At 33.2% G+C, this 18,300-nt stretch overlaps 3 protein-coding genes across 3 annotated transcripts in view; 1 reads left to right on the top strand and 2 right to left on the bottom strand.

Annotated features, from left to right (window-relative positions):
* LOC145944522 (uncharacterized) overlaps positions 1-8,157 on the bottom strand; it is a 90,075-nt gene extending 81,918 nt beyond the window's left edge. Inside the window, exons 1-2 of the transcript XR_014426688.1 lie at positions 8,051-8,157; positions 7,912-7,971 (exon numbers count right to left, since the gene is read on the bottom strand). The gene's annotated coding sequence lies outside the window, so the exon portion shown is untranslated. The remainder of the gene's footprint in view (positions 1-7,911; positions 7,972-8,050) is intronic.
* A 145-nt stretch (positions 8,158-8,302) lies between these two features.
* LOC145944518 (splicing factor YJU2) lies at positions 8,303-9,792 on the top strand. The gene is made up of 3 exons (XM_083052883.1): positions 8,303-8,460; positions 8,555-9,253; positions 9,372-9,792. The coding sequence occupies exons 1-3, from the start codon at positions 8,437-8,439 to the stop codon at positions 9,645-9,647; spliced, it is 999 nt and encodes a 332-aa protein (XP_082909009.1). The 5' UTR covers positions 8,303-8,436; the 3' UTR covers positions 9,648-9,792.
* An 85-nt stretch (positions 9,793-9,877) lies between these two features.
* LOC145944513 (uncharacterized) lies at positions 9,878-16,297 on the bottom strand. Its single transcript, XM_083052877.1, has 11 exons — positions 15,986-16,297; positions 15,276-15,388; positions 14,806-15,012; positions 13,743-14,626; positions 13,366-13,485; positions 13,005-13,120; positions 12,747-12,886; positions 12,466-12,581; positions 11,878-12,211; positions 11,497-11,702; positions 9,878-9,982 (listed from the first exon to the last, which is right to left on the bottom strand). Exons 1-11 carry the CDS (start codon positions 16,017-16,019, stop codon positions 9,958-9,960), a joined length of 2,295 nt encoding a protein of 764 aa, XP_082909003.1. The 5' UTR covers positions 16,020-16,297; the 3' UTR covers positions 9,878-9,957.
* Between the last annotated feature and the right edge of the window lie 2,003 nt (positions 16,298-18,300).

Genomic DNA, 18,300 nt, shown 5'->3' with positions numbered 1-18,300 from the left:
TTAATTTGATACTTGTCAAAAAATTCCTGCGAAACTCGCAGTAATGGTAACAATTCGAAAGTAGATATTAATGTCTGTTTTTCAAGCAACGGGGATATGTGGTTTGCTTGAAAATTATAAGGAAGTATCGGCACGACTAACATCACTACAGAACGCTCGCGTTTGCGTTCGCGCAGATAATGCCGCTTTTTCGCGCGGCTTTTTGCCAAAAGGATGCCTCGCCCGGTCGGGGATCAATCTTGTCCGCGGCGAGCTCAATAATCCCTTTCGGACGCTGCTACAATGTTAGCGATTTAATGGGGGTTCATTGTACTCGAATACCCGCGCCTCCCATAGTGGTCGTTAATCAACAACGGGGAGGCTGGAGAATTTTGGAACACAACGTTGAGGTGTTATGGAAATTAAATATTATTTAATTTCATAAAAATCATAATAATTTAATACAGTTAATCTACATTATAAATAAAATAATACCAACTAAACTTAAAAATTTTTTTTAGTACGAGAGAAAACTATTTGGAATTTTTAATATTTATCTTTTATTTTTTTTAATTTGTTTATTTTAAAGTCTCTGCATTTGCATTTCAAGCTTAATTCACTAAAATTTTTCAATCTTTTCTACATTGCTTATAATTCAGAAATTATTTTCTTTAAATTGTTTTAAATTTACTTTTATCAAAAATAATTTATGATTTCTGATATTAAAAAAAAAGAATATATTACATTTTTTTTAAATATTCGAAATTTCTATTAAACGCTTATGACAATTAACTGATTACTGATATAATAAGTATAATAACCATCTTGTGTTTTTAGTGAATTAATTCTGTATCTTCACTACAATTTCCAACCAAGGATAATGCCCCGGTATATTCGATAATTATTCGATCCTTCGTTGCAGCTTATAAGCGGACCAGAGTGGAAACTGGACCCGTTGCGTTTAAAGAGCTCGGGACCAAAAGGATCAATTTAGAAATCAGTCGTGGCCAGTCTGGTTAAACCGGTCGCTCCCTGCCCTGCTCGCAAATCCTGAATCGCTAGGAAAAAATTCGCCGCGAAAGCTGCTAAAACTAACCGCTTGACACGCTGCTAACGATAACATGATTCTCGAATTTCCGGTAATCACAAAACCGCGATTAGGACAAACGTGTGTTGACCTCTTGGACAAACACATCCTTGCGATATCCCGCGTGTTTCGCACAAACTTACTGCTGTCGATTTCCCGTTACTCAATTTTCGTTCGCTGCTTTTCATCGAATCCTTATCGCGCAATTAAAGGACTTCCGCGTCAGGAGTTTCAATGATTTATTTAATAAAAATCATTAAGATTTCACGATACTGTAATGAAGCGTTCAACGATGAAAATCTTTTCAATGCATACATTAAGATATGATTATTTCATAAATTCTTTTAAGAGGGAGATCTTTTTTGTAATAAATTTATGATAAATGTGACTCTAATAAAAATATGAAAAAAATGCTTGATGAAAGAAAAAATTGCTTAAAGTTTATTTAAAAAAAAAAAATTGAAAACCATATCTCTCTCAAAAGGAGAAGGTAATACTTCGTATCCTCGTGAAAAGGTGATATATTTTCGAAAACTCGATAGTACGGCAATATCGGTATGTTGCTCTGGGCATTAAGTATTTTTGAGCGGACGAAACGATATCGGGCATCCGACATTAAGTGAGTAATGGTATCGATAAGTGCCACAAACGCGACGAAGGGTTCTCCGGGTTATCGATCGATACGTCGCAAGGTCGCCGCGTCGACAATTAATTTAATGCGAAATCGACCGTCCGGATGTGCCCCGAATGCAACGGCGATCGTTTTTGGTGCGGCACGATACATCCGCCGAGATGCATCCGCAGGAATCCGACGATGCGGGGGGCGCACGCTTCGGAATTCTGAAGCAGTGCGAAGGGCGTCCGAGACCGCGGATCCGAGGAAAAAGGGATCGCCATGAAAAATCCCGTCCTGTTCCATTTTCAGCGAGCAGAAAGTGAGTCCAAGAAAATTTTAAACTTCAAAAGTATTCGAAAAAAGGAAAAACTATCATCTCGATTTGCAGCGGGTACATAAATATCCGAAAGAAACATTTTATATATTTTTATAAATTTATAAGCATTAATCTAAATATTTATATATATTTGTGTATGTGTGTGTGTTTAGAATAAATAATATATGTATAATCTAATAATATTATATATTTTTTTAATTTAGATAAATAATTTTTATATTATAATAAAAATTTTTAAATATATTTTCTACAAATCATCTATTATATTATTGAATTGAAGTTAATTAAGAAAAAGGTATTTTGCAGAAAAAAATCTGAATGCAAAATATTTATATTATAATAATTTTTTTTATTTTTATTATTTTTAGAATAAATATTTTACATTCAGATCTTTTTTTTGCAAAATATCTTCTTCCTAATTAAATTCAATTTAACAATATAATAAATGATTTGTAGAAAATATATTTAAAAATTTTTTATAGTTTCAAATATCGGTATTTTTCTTTTGTAAATTCAAAGCTCATGCAAAATCTAATAAGAGATGCCAAATACAATCATATTTTTTTCGTTATTTCCGTCTCTTTATTCTTTGCTGCGGTATTTCTCGGACTTCTTTCGATCGCATGTCGAACTTTTCGACGAGCCCGTTTATGCGAAGTTCGGTCCGCAATGGTTCGTATCCATTCATTTTGCCGATATTTTGCTTGGGGTAGAGAACGCGAAGGTGGAGAGAAATCCGATAATCTCTTTAGCAGGGTGTCACGTAGGTGCTGCAGTTTCGCGGCAAGTTTTTTCGTTTATTACGTACGAATCGGAGGCTTTCTTCCTTCGAGTCCGACCGTGGGATCAAACAGGATTTCACAGACGAAGTGCGGTAACCGAATACACACCGATCCCGAAATCTCCAAGCCCGTCGAGAGATGTTTTTTCTTTCGGACCCGAGAGAAGAGTATTTTTTCCGATCGATTGGAATCCATTTTGGCCCGACAGACTAAACTAAAACTATTGCTAAATCGCATTGTTCAAATATTCGTACTTTCGAGCAAGATATTTGCTTTCGATTCGCGTGATATCCTGATTGTTTTATATTAAACTGGCTATATTTCATATCCTCTATTAAAAAAGAATTTTTAAGGATGAAATTTTTTAAATTTATAACATTCTCTAATTATGCCCCCAATTAAGAGATAATAATCAAAATTGTGTAAGAGATAATAATTAAAATTGGATAAATAAAATAATAGAGAGTATTCTCAATTTTTTTTTCCAATTTAGTCTTTGCAATAAAATAGAGCTATGCTGTCATCGGCATGAATGATTTCTCACGCTCGACGGTGTTTCATAGTGGCCTGTTTCCTTCTCGTCGGTTGCGTACGACAAATAACGCTATCGCTCCTCGTACTCGGAATGTAAGAACTACATATAGTGTACTACTATACGCAAAGGGTGATTGTCACCTGGTCGCTTGAAACCTCTTATCGCGTGCACGCCGCGTTTTCTTTATCGCTCAGGCAGGTAAGACCGAGTGCACGTATCTCATATTATGACCGTACAAACTGATGTTTGTATCATAGCGATGACCAATAATCATAAGTCAGCGATAGCGCGTACGCAACGAGGGACAGAAGAAAAGGAAATAGGTCGAACACAGTTACGGTCAGATACATTGGGCCTTTAAAAACGTGCTAGATCTTTAAAAATGTGACAATGGCAATTTAAAAATTTAATTGATATTGAATGGCATTTCTTTTAACGATTGAAGGGAGAAAAGGAGACAAAGAGATATGTATAATTTATAAAATTTTTAAAGATTTCTCATAGAAAATTTTTTAGAAGATTTTCTAATTAATATTGAAATAATTTAATTATTTAAATTATTATCGTTCTTGCATATTTAGAAAGTACAGAGAACCGATAAATTTCTTTCTGATTACTGAATGTTTATTAGTTTTTCCATTAGTTTATATGTAAATAATATTTAAAAAAATAATATATATTGTTAAATATCAATTAAAAATTCTTCTTAATTACCTTTGAAGAATTTTTAAAAATTCTATAAATGATGCATCTCTTTATAATTCCTTATTTAATAATATCATTATTAAATTTTGTAAACTATAACATTTTTACACAATATACATATGTCTTCTATTTCTTTCATGCAAAGATTAGATTTTCATTCATTAAATAAGTGATTAAAAATTCATTAAAAAATTTAATATTTTTTTTCGTCGCAAATCAATTGAGTTAATAATATATACAACATATGGTTAATGAAAATGGCTAATTATCGTGGCAAGTAATGAGAGCCACTTGCTCGTGGAAGGATATTTTTTCACGGTGCACGACTCGTTTTGATCCAGGCACACTATGTAAGTATGTAAAGACGGCAATACATTCCCTGAAAACCTTGAATATATTTACCTATGGACCAGGTCACTGTCTCAATATATACTACTCCCGTCTCATTCAACTAGAAATTCTCATTCTGTGGGAATCTTCAGGTAGACACGAGAGGAACCTGACTGAAGTGCAACGTGTCTCCAAGATTTTCTTTAAGAATACGGATTTTCGAACGATGCTTGCCGACAATACCCTCAAAGTGCTTGAAAACTTCAAGAGACGAACAAATGGTTTAAGCTTTAACGGATTTCTGAGAAATTTTGTGCAACCGAGATAAACCTAACAATAGGAGTCGAGTGATAACCCAAATCAATCCCCGGATTTCTTGTTAAGATTTTAACGGATTATTCAAGATAAAAAAATATCTAAACTGCTAAAAAAAGATTACATTGTCTCTATCGCCAAACATAATGTAAAGATTCGCGCGTAAATAAAAATAAATAGCAATAAAAATGGAGAAAGATAGTGAAAAAAGGAAGGGGGGGAGGGTCACCGCGGCAATCTCCGATGTCACAGAGAGAGGGTCAACAGTATCCCTCTCGAAGAAGAGGAGAGGAGCTCTGGTCGCAGCTCGTGTTTCAGTTTTCGGCTTGCCGAGAAATATTTTTATGCGCGCGCGAAGGACCTCCTTATCCCTCGCTCGCTTCTTTCATATCCTCGTTCTTTTTCTCATCCTTTTTGCCCTATCGACGTATTTTCGGGGGTGGATGCGATGCACACCATCGTCCGTGAGACCCGAAGGACGAGCTATCCAATGACTGAGAATTCTCAATGCGGTAGGTTTTGACCGGAAGAAAAATACTTTCATGCTTATCGACCATGAATTACAAGTGCTTTTAAGTGATGTGTTTTAAAAGCACGCTTGTAAATTTATTACCGTGAAATCACGTCAGGAAAGCGAATTTAAAAAATGAGAAAACGTCCCATTCGAGGAGACGAGAGGGAAAGAAGTTCTTGTATTTATGGAAAATATTTTCTTGGAGAGGATTTTTCTAATAAAATTGTTATTATATATATTGTCAGTCTTAAATATTCCTTCTCTATTTTTTTTGTACTGGAGTCAAGCTAATTAAGCTAATTAATCGTTTACATATCCTTTTAAATTTCTTGATTAATTTGGAAATTATATAACAATTTATTTAAGCTCTAGAGAACATATGTCAAAGAGAAAATTTTTTAATATAAATAAAATACGGATTCTTCTTTTTTGCTCAGAATAGCAAAAAATATATTTAAAAATATTTAAAATTTATTTTCAGAGATATTTTAAAAATGTTAAAATAATTGGTTAAATCCCTTTTCATTCATTAAAAAAACATTTATTTTCACGTTACTGTAATATAAATATTAATTTAACGTTTATTAAATATTTAATATTTTATTAATGAAATATTAAATATTTAATAAACGTTAAATTAATATTTATATTACAGTAACGTGAAAATAAATGCTTTTTTAATGAATAAAAAGGGACTTAACCAATTATTTTAACATTTTTAAAATATCTTTAAAAATTAGTTTTAAACATTTTTTATACATTTTTTGCTACTTGGGGCAATAAATATTGCAAACACATGTGAGCCTACAGTTTTGTTAAGATTGGAATCTTTTTATATTTATGTACTAAAAAAAAATTATGTTAACTTGACTAAATCTTTCAACTAAATATTATTTTGTTAATTGAACATATAGAAATATTTAAATTAAATATAACATTAAATCTAACAAAACGTATATATATTTGACTTAAATACTAATATATGTTCAATTAACAAAATAGTAATTTAGTTGAAAGATTTAGTCAAGTTAATAAATTTTTTTTTCAGTGGGATATATTTTTTTGGAGAGAATTTTTCTAATAAAATTGTTATTATATATATTGTCGGTCTTAAATACCCCTTCTCTTCTTTTTGTACTGGAGTCAAGTTAATTACAATCGCTTAAATATATCCTCTTAAAATTTTTGGATTAATTTAAAAATTATTTAGCAATTTATTTAAAATCTAGAAAACATATGTCAAAGAGAAAATTATCTAATAACTTTTTTAATATAAATAAAATACGGATTCCTTCTTTTGCAATGAATACCACGAACCTACAGTTTTGTTAAGATTAGAATCTATTGAGCGCCGGAATTATAACTTTTTTGTCGTAAAGAAAAGTGCGGTTAATCAAAGACAACCTTCGGACAATACGACGGTGATCGCATGTAAAATCCTAGGAGAACCTGTTCGAAATGTACAGACTCTATTACGCGAGTTCGTAGACGTGTATTCTTCTAATTCCGCGAAGGCTAGTCGCGATGTTTCCGGACACAATACCTCGCCGAAGCACACAATGCTCTTGTTTGTCGGTTTTTACGGGCGATCGACTAACCCGAGTCGACGTATATACTCTATCCGAGGTATCCTTGCACCTTGCTGAATAACCTTGCCTGTATAGACGAGCGTGTATACGAATTGAATTCCGTTCCGCGAAAGGCACCGAGAGATGCTTTCATACACGATCGTTTCTTCTATCGTTTCGGAGAGAGAGGATGGAAGGGTCTCACGCACACATAAATAGCCACATTATATCCGCGGGATATTAAATCCATGTTAGAGAGCGATAAAAAATCAAGAAGAGAAGAGAAATAGCGCGGGAAACATTCAGGGAGGTCTCTTTAAAGGGGACTTTGAGTGATCTCTTTCGAGATAGAATCAATTTCTTGAACTCTGTATATATATATACATATATTGATCTCTACACAGAGAGAATTTTCTCTTAGAATTTATCCTGAAAATCATGGTAATCGTGGGACAATATAGTATGGAAAGAATATTGAGAATTTCTCTGATTAATATTTATCACAATAAAAAATAATATCTATCACAATAAAGTATAAAATATTTGATTAATTTTACTGAACTATATAGTAGAATTAATCAAACATTTTATATTTTATATTTTTTTATGATAGATATTATTTTTTGTGATAAATATTAATTAAAGAAATTCTCATAAAATTCTTTTCGTAACCTAACCATATGATTGCCGTGATTTTCTGGATAAATTCTAAGAGAAAATTCTGTCTGTGTATCTCTCTCTTACTAATGATCGATATTACGCAGTTAGCCGAACAATTGTTGCCGTTGCAAAGATGTACAGGAAGATAATGTGAATTCTATTCATTTTATGTTTTTTAATCGGATAATTTTTGTTAAGAAATGTGACGTTGAGTTTTCTCAGAAAAATATAAAATTGCTATTATGCGCTGCGCTGAACAAATTCGTTCAATATCTCTATGATCATCGCGCGCCATATTTACTTGTATCATTACAGGCTATAGTTTTTGCCGGCGAGAGAAATCTCACCGCGGATCGATAGCATCCGCTGGAGTATATGGGTCAAATTGCTGACCAATATTTGCTCAATTCGTCAAATGCTGCGAGCATTTTGCTCGCTTTATAGAACATACATTCTGATATTGAAAATTTCGTCTTAACTCACCGTTTCTCGATTGTTGCAAGACTGCCTGGCTGCCTGGTTGCGCATCCCCGCTTTCTCGACCTGCAACAAATACATTTTTAGTTGTTGGCAAAGCAATTATTTCTTAAATTCTAGGTCCATATCGACTCACTGCTTGTACCTCATCTTTTCATGCTACATATGCCCCTTCTAGGTGAATCAATTATCGCACTCACACAACGAAACGAGCTCAAACGCGCCGCGACCGTTACACTTGCGTTAATTAATACGAAGTGAAGTGAGTGGGTGGTGAAGGAGGGGGTGACGTATGCATGACGTATGACTCCTCATAGCGTCGCTTTAGCGCGTATTTTTATCCAAGTGGCGACATCTGTAGGTGACTTTGCGGAACTCGAAGCAACCGTCATAACCTTGCGCGTCTCTACTACTGCGCTAACATAATCCGAATCTTCGAATTTGTGGCCTATTCGCTGTCCAAATTAATTTTAAGGGTCGCATAAATTTTAACTCGCACATATATAATACACATCGAATTAAAGCCGCAAAATGTCGGAGCGTAAAGTTTTAAACGTAAGTACGAAATTTAAGACACAGATCATTATTGTTTATGATGTGTTTATGTTCGTTTGTGTTTCAAGAAATATTTATCTTTTGTGTGTTTTAGAAATACTATCCACCGGATTTTGATCCGTCGAAAATCCCGCGTATGAAATTGGCGAGAAATCGCCAGTACACTGTACGATTAATGGCACCGTTTAATATGCGATGCAAAACATGCGGTGAATATATCTATAAGGGAAAGAAATTCAATGCCCGTAAAGAGGACGTCGAGGGCGACGATTATCTGGGTATACGCATCTACAGGTTCTACATCAAGTGCACTCGCTGCCTACAAGAGATATCCTTCAAGACGGATCCTAAGAACACAGATTACGAGATTGAGGCAGGTGCCACGAGAAATTTTATGGCGCTGAAACTGGCTGAGGAACAAGCGCAAAGAGAGGAGGATGAGGAGAAAGAGGAGGAAGCAACCAATCCGATGAAGCTTTTGGAGAAGAGGACTCTTCAGTCTAAACAGGAATTAGAACTGTTAGAATCTTTGGAAGAGTTGAAGGATTTAAACCGCAGGCAACAGACCATAGATTATGATCAAATGTTGGAACAATATGATACGGAGACCGCTAGACAGAGGACAGAAAAAGAACAAGAAGAATTGGACGAGCAATATGTTAAATCTATATTTGGTAAAAGACAATTAACCGGAACTGTTGTGGAAGAGAAAATTGAAGAAGTGAAGGAAGACGAAATTGTTGAACCTGTTAGAAAAATGTTTAAAACAGATGAAACAAATGATGAAGAAAAGGTGAGTTAATCCTACATTTAATAAAATATTAATTATCTATTATTCTCTTATTTCCAAAAAGAACTAATGAATAAAGTGAATATTAAAACTAATGATTACAATTATTTGTTGCTTGCAGGACAATTCTGAACATTCCACGAAATCTACAAAAGTATCATTGTGGTCGGAAAATATGGGATTATCACTTAATAAAAAGACTTTAATCAAGAAAAGTAATATAAAGATAAATGCGAAGTCAACACAAAATAAGACATCTGAAAGCACTGATTCGCAATTGGACGAAGCACAAAACACAAGTACCTCAAACACAACAGATATAGTCTCTAAATCAACTAATGTAAGTAATAGTTTGTCATTATTAGGTGAATATTCAAGTAGTAGCGATAGTGATTAAAAAAGAACGATATATATATATAGATTAATTGGTAGATTTTTTTCATGTACATATTTTTATTTAACAAAATAAATGCTGTTATATAAAATAAATGGAATCTACAAACAGCGCATTTATAAATACGTTTAACATCTTGAAATATAGTAATTACTATAAAATATGTTAATATATAAAATTAAAAACTTTATAAATAATTTTAAATATGTTCTTATGTCTATTAGACATGTATATGCACATATAAATAATTTATTAAATCTGATGTGACTTACAGGTCGATATTTATAGGATGTGTCGACGATTACAAAGTTTCTTATAGGATGCCAAAAGCTCTAGTCCTAAAACATAAAGAATTAGATTATCAGAAACATAAAAGAATTGAAAATTGGTCTGTTTACAAGGCTAGGCACTCTATAAAAAACTCTGTTGTCGAGTTATACGAACATCCATACAACTTAGCAGCAAGTACCTAGCCTACTAAAACAGACCATATTAATACACTCGAGACGAGAAAAGAATTTTTATAATTTTATTATGATGAAAATAAAGTTTGCTAAAGTATGCGTGCATGCACGTGCTATATATAGTGGCATATTTAGGATTTTATTTCGAGAGGGGAAAAGGAAGGCTGAAACTCTGTGCGAGTTATTAAAAAAAATTCAAACTTATAACATTAAGCGATGGACTATAGTTTTTTTTTATTTAATAAAACAATGTTCTCTAAATGCGAAAATGCTGACAATGTAGTCGATTAGATCTCGGATTTCGAGGCTGATGCCCCTTCTTCTCCCTCCCTATAAATATGCCACTGACTGCATGTAATAATAATTTTAAAAAGTCTGTAACTATAATTGTTTTAAAAATCTTGAGTGCGTTAATGTGTGTGATATCTATTTATTTTACTTCTTTAATGACAACGATTAATTTATTAAATAAACAATAATGAACATTAGCAAGTTTTGATATTAGCATAATTTATTAGATTAATAAATTAAAAGTTAATTGTATCAAAATGTTATTAAGAACATTTTCAGGACTTAAAAAAAGGTAACTATCATATATCATTATCATTTCAAGATATAATTATTATGCAATCTGAAGAGCACTGTTCAATTCAAATTAATGCGATTGTTGCTTAGATGTAAAATGTTTAAATAATTACTTTGTAAGAATTTATACCGTAATGCTTGAGTTAAGTTACGATAAATCATGACACTATGTCATGCTAATAATTGGATTATAACATTGTCGAGATGTATTTTGAAGAAATTGTTTTGAAAAACGACTACATCGCCGACAATATTGTTCGCGACGACGACGTGACTTCCTATTATGATCTTTCTTATTATCGCGAATTATAAGAGGATCAACGATCCTGAAAAAGCAATCTGTGTCTTTCTCGAATGAACTATGCCCATCATGAAACCTATTCAACCGAATCGTAGGCTCGCCGAAGGCTTCTAAAGCCGAGGATTTCATCAGCCAACCATAGAGAGATTCTCGAATCGGAACTTGATAATCTTTAACGTTACCAATTATGTCACGTTCAAATTTCTCATTAGTTTCGCGTTGACATTGCTCGCAAACGAAAGTCTCTTCCTTATCGGAAGAAACACAGTCGTTGAGATAAAATTCTTCCGGTGAAAGAAATGGATTTTTTACAAATGAAGTGTGAGGATATCGATAATGCGATAATCCTGATCTTTCGCATGAACACGAATCGATAAGACGAAACGTTGGCATGGATGCTTTCAGTAATGCTCGCCTCGACTCGCAAGAAAACGCACGTGGCAATTTATCGTTGATAATGTTTGGCCCTGGCTTATCATCCGAATATTTTCTCATGACGTACCGATTGCCATTGTTCTTCTCTCGCAAGCTCACTTCCAGCTGAGCGATGCGATGCTCCAGCCGCGTGCGTTGCGCCTGTGCCCGATCCTGCTGATCCTCCAGCAGCTTCACCAGCTTCTCCAGTCGCATCACTTGCATCTGCTTACCCTCCAGCGTAGTGTATAGTTCTTGGATCGCTTCAGTCTTCGCCACGATCTGTTTATTGATCTAGACGAAAAAGTCAATGTAATTAAGCTCCCCAAGGAAAATCAATATCAGAGAATATATAATCAGAAAGACGAGGAAATATGGATATATTAAAGCTTCTATGTATAGATTAAAAGAATTTATCTTAAAAGATTTGAAAAAAATAATAGAAAGCGGATGTGTCACTCATTGTTACTTCATCAATATCTTCGTAATTTTCATTAGCGAGATTATCCGCATTCGCCTGCTTTCCCTTGAGGAGGCTCAACAACTCATCTCTGGCTTTGAGAAATTTGCTTTGCTCTCGCATCACCCGATCGCGTTGCTCCAGCTCCAGCTGTTTTTGTGTCAGAGTGGTTTCTAGTTCCTGGTTCTGTTGCATAGCCTCTGCTAGACTATTCCGCAAATCGCTGACCTGCTGTTGAAGCTCGATTGTGTCGAATCCGGTTTTGCCGTTCTCTTTCGACTTTGCGTAAAGATGATGTTGAATTTCGGATAACTGATTCTCTAGCACTTCGTTCCTTTCTTGCCTGCATAATTGAGAAACTTGTAAATTCAAAAAACATTAAGTTATAAACAAATCTAAAAATGTGAAAAATTGTCACATATTACAAGAACAATTTAACTTCTGTATAAAATAAAAAAAAAATAATCAATTTAATTATTTTGTAATATATATATTTTGTAATTCATATATTTTATAACTTTATAAAAGGGAAATATTAATTATACACTGTATATTTTTAGCGTATTAACGGGATAATGTTCTAACGCTAGAGCTTACGTGAATCTTGCGATCTTTTGCAGCTGAGCGTACTCTAACATCAAATTCTGAAGATCATTGGTTTTGGCTACGAGTTCGGCGGCCAGTTTATCTTTCGTCTCGTCTTCGTTATCGCTCTGCGGACAAATAAAAAGAACGAATAATTGAAAAACTAATTTCGAAGATTTCTAGGATTTAGCAGAGGCGAAATTAAAGACTGTCTAACGAGCGAAGGAATCGAACGAGGAAGCAAATCGAATAGTTCTTAGTTCTTATATGAGCAGCAAGTAGTGCAAACTAACAGCCGCCTGATGCATCACAGTGACAATCTCTTGCTTCTCCCTCTCTAATTGCGCGATCTTTTCTCTCTGCTGTTCCAGTTCGGCTCGGGCCGCTGTCAAATCGTTATACAGACAAATTTCGTTCTCCGTATGATTGTTATCTAAAATACAATCGAGATGGAAACTTTTGACGAATAAATATTATATCTATATTTACATCGTTTAGATTTTGCAAATGCAAAGATTTCTCGATATTTTGAAATTGTTGAATTTATCTACCTGTCACAGCTATATTATTGCTCTTTTCACTCGCGAGATCACAGAGCAGCTGACTTTTCTCTTCTAGATGTTTGCAGCGTTCTTCGATCTCTGTTAGAGCGCTTTCGGCTTGTTGCCTGTAATGAATTTGATTGAAATTAATTTTAGTAATATTTTAATAAAATCTATCACAAATTAAGAAGTTTATTCAAGAGAAAAAGAAAGAAAGAAAGAGAGTAAAAATTATTATACATAACTTATAAATTATTATTTTTATTCTATCAAAGTAACATTAATTATATAATTATTATATTTCTTTGAAAATAATATTGAATGTCGTGAAAAACTAATAATGAATGTTAAAGACGGAACTATAACTCACCTTTTTTCTCTTTCTTCATTGATTTCTTCATCGATCGTTTGGAACTTTTCTGATAATTCTTTAATAGTAGCGTTTGCTTCAGCTTCTTTGCGAAGCATCTTTTGTTTGAGCTCTAGCAATCTAAAGTAGATAAAAAAATATAGATTAGAAAGAATCAATTGTGCTCTTATTATATTATATAAACTCTTATAAGCAATTTTATTATCTAGTTAAAGATATAAATGATTATTAATGAGTAAAGATATAAGTTATTTTTAATAGAATATAATTTCATTAAAATTCCTTATAATTATTTATTTAAATTTATCGTTCGGCTCTTAGATTTTTAAAAATAAAAATGAAAAAAATCGCGATATTTCGGCAACTAAAATGACAACCTTGACTCGAAAGTGTCGCGCTGCTTCTCCATCTTCGCTATGAGATCCTCGCTGCTCTTCATCGTCTTGTGCATATCCTTCATCCTCAGTTCCATTGTCTGATCCTTCTGCTTTAATTGAGCCTCTAACGACTTTACGCTGTTTTGAAATTGCTGCGACTTTAGCTCCTCATTAGCCACATGTCCCTCTAGCTCGCGAATCTTCGTTCGTGTCTTTTGCATCTGTAACTCCATCATTCGCATCCTTTCCTTGCCTTGATTCACGTTGTCACGTTCTGCCTTGAGCTCCTCCAAAGCGGCGTTCAGCTGCTCTTGCAAATCCTTGCGATCAACACTCGGTTGTACCTTCTTCACGCGCTCGCAATAATTGTCATATTCATTGCGCAAACTCGAGGCTCTTGTCTCAAATTCGGCGATAAAGTTCTTTTGGGCCGTTCTTAGCTGGTCCAATCGCGTCTTTAGCGCCGCGTTGTTCTGCGCGAAGTTCAACTGCTGAATCTCGGCTTCCATATAATCGACTAAAATCGACACTTCGCCCGTCTCGTTCTGCTGGCTCGATTCTGTCATCCAAGCTTTGACGAAAGACGCGAATGACAAATTCCTGTCCAGGGCATGTTGACAGAGCTCTTGAGAGCGATCGCAGAGATCCTGCAGCTGATTTTGCAGCAGCGACACACCGATCACCGTCGACTCGTCCATGCAGATCTGATCCCATTGTTCGTGATTATGCCGCAAATTTGTCTCGACTGGCGTCGACAGATTTTGTCTAGGACATTCCACTTGAAATGATTTTGGCTCTTCGACTTTGCCGGGATCCTTGCCGCCGGCTGTGATTATCTTCTCTCGTAGATTCGATATCTCGTCGTACAGATCCTGCGCAATTTTCTGGAAACGCGTAGCAGGAAAGAATTTAATTTCGTTCTCCTTTATTACAAAATTGAAACTCAAAGTTTGATATATTAAAAGAAAAAAATTAAAGCAAGAATTCACAATAATTGAAGTATCTACAATAACATAGAAGAAAGTAACGTTAAGATCTTAATATATAAAAAATCGTTTTACACCTGCTTATCGACGAGGGTTTTTTTAAAATTTGTGTATCGCAATTTTTTCGAGCTATATTGGATCTCCAGCTGTCGTTTATCCGCAATCGTATTCGTTGGTTTTCTATTAGACGACAATATATTCAGAGCCCTCATGCTTGGTCGACGAGCAGAGTTATTATTAGAGCTAATCCCGCTAGAAGATTCTTCGTACATTGGCGAGTCGCCCTGCAAAAAAAATAAGTATGAGCTTGACGTGCAGTGTAAAATAAAAAAAATTAAATATTGAAAAAAAACTTTATAAATTATTATGAATAATTAATGTAAATTAATTAATTATTAATTAAATATTAATCATGAATGAATAATTAACGATTGCAATACGTTGCGTTTCAATCAAACGCTCTGAGAGTAGTGTACAATCTTCCTTCCTTTATTAAACTTAAAACTATTTAGCAACTATTTAGTAAGGTATTGTAATATTAACGTACTTGCATGGCATTTCGCCCGACCTGGGTTGTTGGAATTCTACTCTTGTGGATTTTATTTCCAGCATTAAACGCTGCAGATTTTCTTGAACTACTAGATAACGGGCGATCTTCCGCTTTTTTTGTAAAAAATAAATGTGAATATATAAATAAATATATATACTTTTTTTATTAAAAATATATTAAATATATTACATAATTGTACAATTTAGATGTTGTAAGATTTGCTTTTCTTTCTAGCATTCTATGTTTTTACTCTCTTCTTTCTCTTCATCTTTAAATATATAAATAAGTATAAATAAATATATATATATATATATAAAATTTTAAAAAAGAATATATCTGTGAATGCACTCTGAATGATTCTGTGACAGTTAGCATTATATCTTTGATTTAACCTCCATACAATAATATAATATAATTATTTTCTAAATTCTAGAACAATTATAAAATGATATTATTGCCAATTGATATTAATATTTTTTTTAGTAGATTGCTTAGTTAGAATAATTTAAGTATCCAATTCACTTTCGGAAGATAATAAGAAAAACGTAAGGATAATATAATATATAAGATCAATTATATATTCAAAATTCTAGGGTTAAATATGACGTTTCCATTTTATATCGCTGTTGGAAATATGCAATAGTAAGAATATAAAAAAATCGCAATTTTCAAGTTTCTATATTATTAGTCCGGATGCAACGTATAACCTGAAGGATTTATCGTGACCGCTTCGCTCAGCATTTTCCGGCTCTTTTTCACGATAATGTGGCGCGATCGGTGACAGCTGGATTTACGAATAGATGTGCAAGATTTTCGAGGGCGAGAAAAGTTTCAATTTCGTAGTTTTGTTGATTAGAGATTAGATAGAGCGAGACGAGCGAGCGCGCTGGCGTTAAGACAGTCGACGACTTTAAGCTGTTTCGAAATTGAGATCAATTTTATGTTGAATGTTCGCCCGATGACATTTCCAAAATACACTGTAATAAAATTGATTAAAAATTTTTTAATACACACGTTAATGTAAAAGTAACGTTTGAAACTTATACATAATATTCTAGAATTAATCTTTAAAGTTAAATTATATTTTGATCTAGTACGTAGAATATTTTACCAAATTGTTCCAAAAGATCTCACAAGAACTTTTTACGGAAAGATAATTGTCAATAAATAATTTTTAATCTCGGAAAACAAATGAAAAAAAGTTACACGAGTGAATATAAAAAAATTATACGAATAAAATTTTAAAAATCATTCCAATGCAACAAATATTGATTCATTCAAAGAAATTGCTTCTTTGAAGCAATTTAAAAATCTTAGTAAGTGGAAAAGCATCACTTTTTTCTGATTTTGTTTGCCAAACATATCATATAATTTTTCGCAGAAAGATAAATTAATATTTTCAATGTTGTAAAAAATGTGATCATGCAAAAGACGCTTCCAACAAAGGAAACATACTTTTCCATGACGCACGTGCGCTTTCATTAAGCATTCGTTAGAGTTTCCTGGAAAACGCACACTCGTAAAACTGGCTGGATTATGATGGACAAGTGGCATCGCACTAATTGCCAAAAACCGCGCGAAGAATTCCGTCACATTCGAATGAATAAGGCGACAGTGAACAAGGTCAAGTTAATTAACTAGTTTAATTCGGCTTTTTTTATGGACTGCAATAATATGGACTAGCTGTTGATGTATTTTCATGTCATGAACTTGCGATTCGTTTCATAATATGATGCAATTAGTAGTTTTATATTTTTTTATTTTGAGCATAGTAGTGAAACTGTGCTATCAAATGTGTTGGAAAAATTATTAAAAGAAAAACCGAGTCTTTTTGGATATAACTAAAAAGTAATAATTTTTATTTTCAAAATAAATTATAACTTTTTGCTTTAATTTTTTAGATACATCAAAGTTCAAATGAAAAGTGATTGTAAACAGCGGCCAACAAATTTCACAAATTGTGAATAAATTCACACACACATATTACGAAATATTTTATCTATTAAATATGAAGTTTTATTTCTATAAACAATTCTCACACACGATCAATCTTTCTTTTATAACCGAAACTTCATGAAAAAATTATGTCTACAATCGTCGCGGCGGTCGCAACAATATTAATTTATACTACTGCGTATCACGATAAATGATCATGGAAATGTGACAGACCTATGCTCCGCATTTACAGTTTTTAATTTTTATAAATCATTTATATTATATCAGAGAGAAAGAGAAAACACTATAAATATACTTATACTTTTCAAAATACATCTTTCTAATGCAGTTCTAAATGATTTAACTACATTCGCATCTCACATATCCGCAAATATTATTTTCTAGCGATTAGGCTGAAAAATATGCAAATGATTAGGTGTGCAAAAGGACACGTGCAAGATTACAAATGAAACGATCGAAAAAACATTTGCACCAACGACAAAAGTATTAAATTAAAGAGAGAAAATAATTATTTATCCACGCTTTACGCATATATAAGTGAGAAACATTGTGTGAAAAATGTGTTCTGTCTCATTGTTAGTAGTTTCATCATTTTCTAATGGTTTTGTCGTTGATGCAAATGTTTTTTGTTATCTCGCCTTCTTATAATTTTGCACATGTCTTTTCGCACTTGCGGATGTGATTATTTGCTACGAATGCGTCTGGACCACACTCGTGTCATCCACTACTAATTGTGTATATACACATATTGTATATATACATATACAAACAGTTTGTTTTCTTATATTATAATCTCATGTTAGTTTATCACTAATATAATGATAAATAGCAATTAAAAAATTTCTGAGATTAAGAAAATGTCAATTATTAAAAATTTATATTTACTTTATGCTACATATATTCCTATTTATTATTTTAAAATTGCGTATATTGAATGATCATCAGACTTTGACTTTTTAATTTTGTATATTCTTGAGATGCTCGTAATCATTTCCTACGAATATCGCGGCGGAGAAACCCCTTTGGAGTACGAATTGCGCATGCCTAAAGGGGCAAATGGTGTTGA

Source organism: Prenolepis imparis, unplaced genomic scaffold, assembly GCF_030444845.1.
Source record: "Prenolepis imparis isolate NDT839.2.m4 unplaced genomic scaffold, iyPreImpa1.0 SCAF_13, whole genome shotgun sequence".
Lineage (NCBI taxonomy): Eukaryota > Metazoa > Arthropoda > Insecta > Hymenoptera > Formicidae > Prenolepis > Prenolepis imparis.
The sequence above is the reverse complement of the archived record's forward strand: the minus strand, read 5'-3'. Positions and strand labels throughout refer to the sequence as shown.

Coding starts and splice junctions, on each gene's coding strand:
- LOC145944518 (XM_083052883.1), top strand. CDS start 8,437: ATGTCGGAGCGTAAAGTTTTAAAC. Junction 8,461..8,554: donor CGGAGCGTAAAGTTTTAAAC/GTAAGTACGAAA, acceptor TGTGTGTTTTAG/AAATACTATCCACCGGATTT. Junction 9,254..9,371: donor AAACAAATGATGAAGAAAAG/GTGAGTTAATCC, acceptor TGTTGCTTGCAG/GACAATTCTGAACATTCCAC.
- LOC145944513 (XM_083052877.1), bottom strand. CDS start 16,019: ATGCTGAGCGAAGCGGTCACGATAAATCCTTCAG. Junction 12,212..12,465: donor CAAAAGATCGCAAGATTCAC/GTAAGCTCTAGC, acceptor TCAATTATGCAG/GCAAGAAAGGAACGAAGTGC. Junction 9,983..11,496: donor GAGAAGAACAATGGCAATCG/GTACGTCATGAG, acceptor TTTATGTTTTAG/GACTAGAGCTTTTGGCATCC.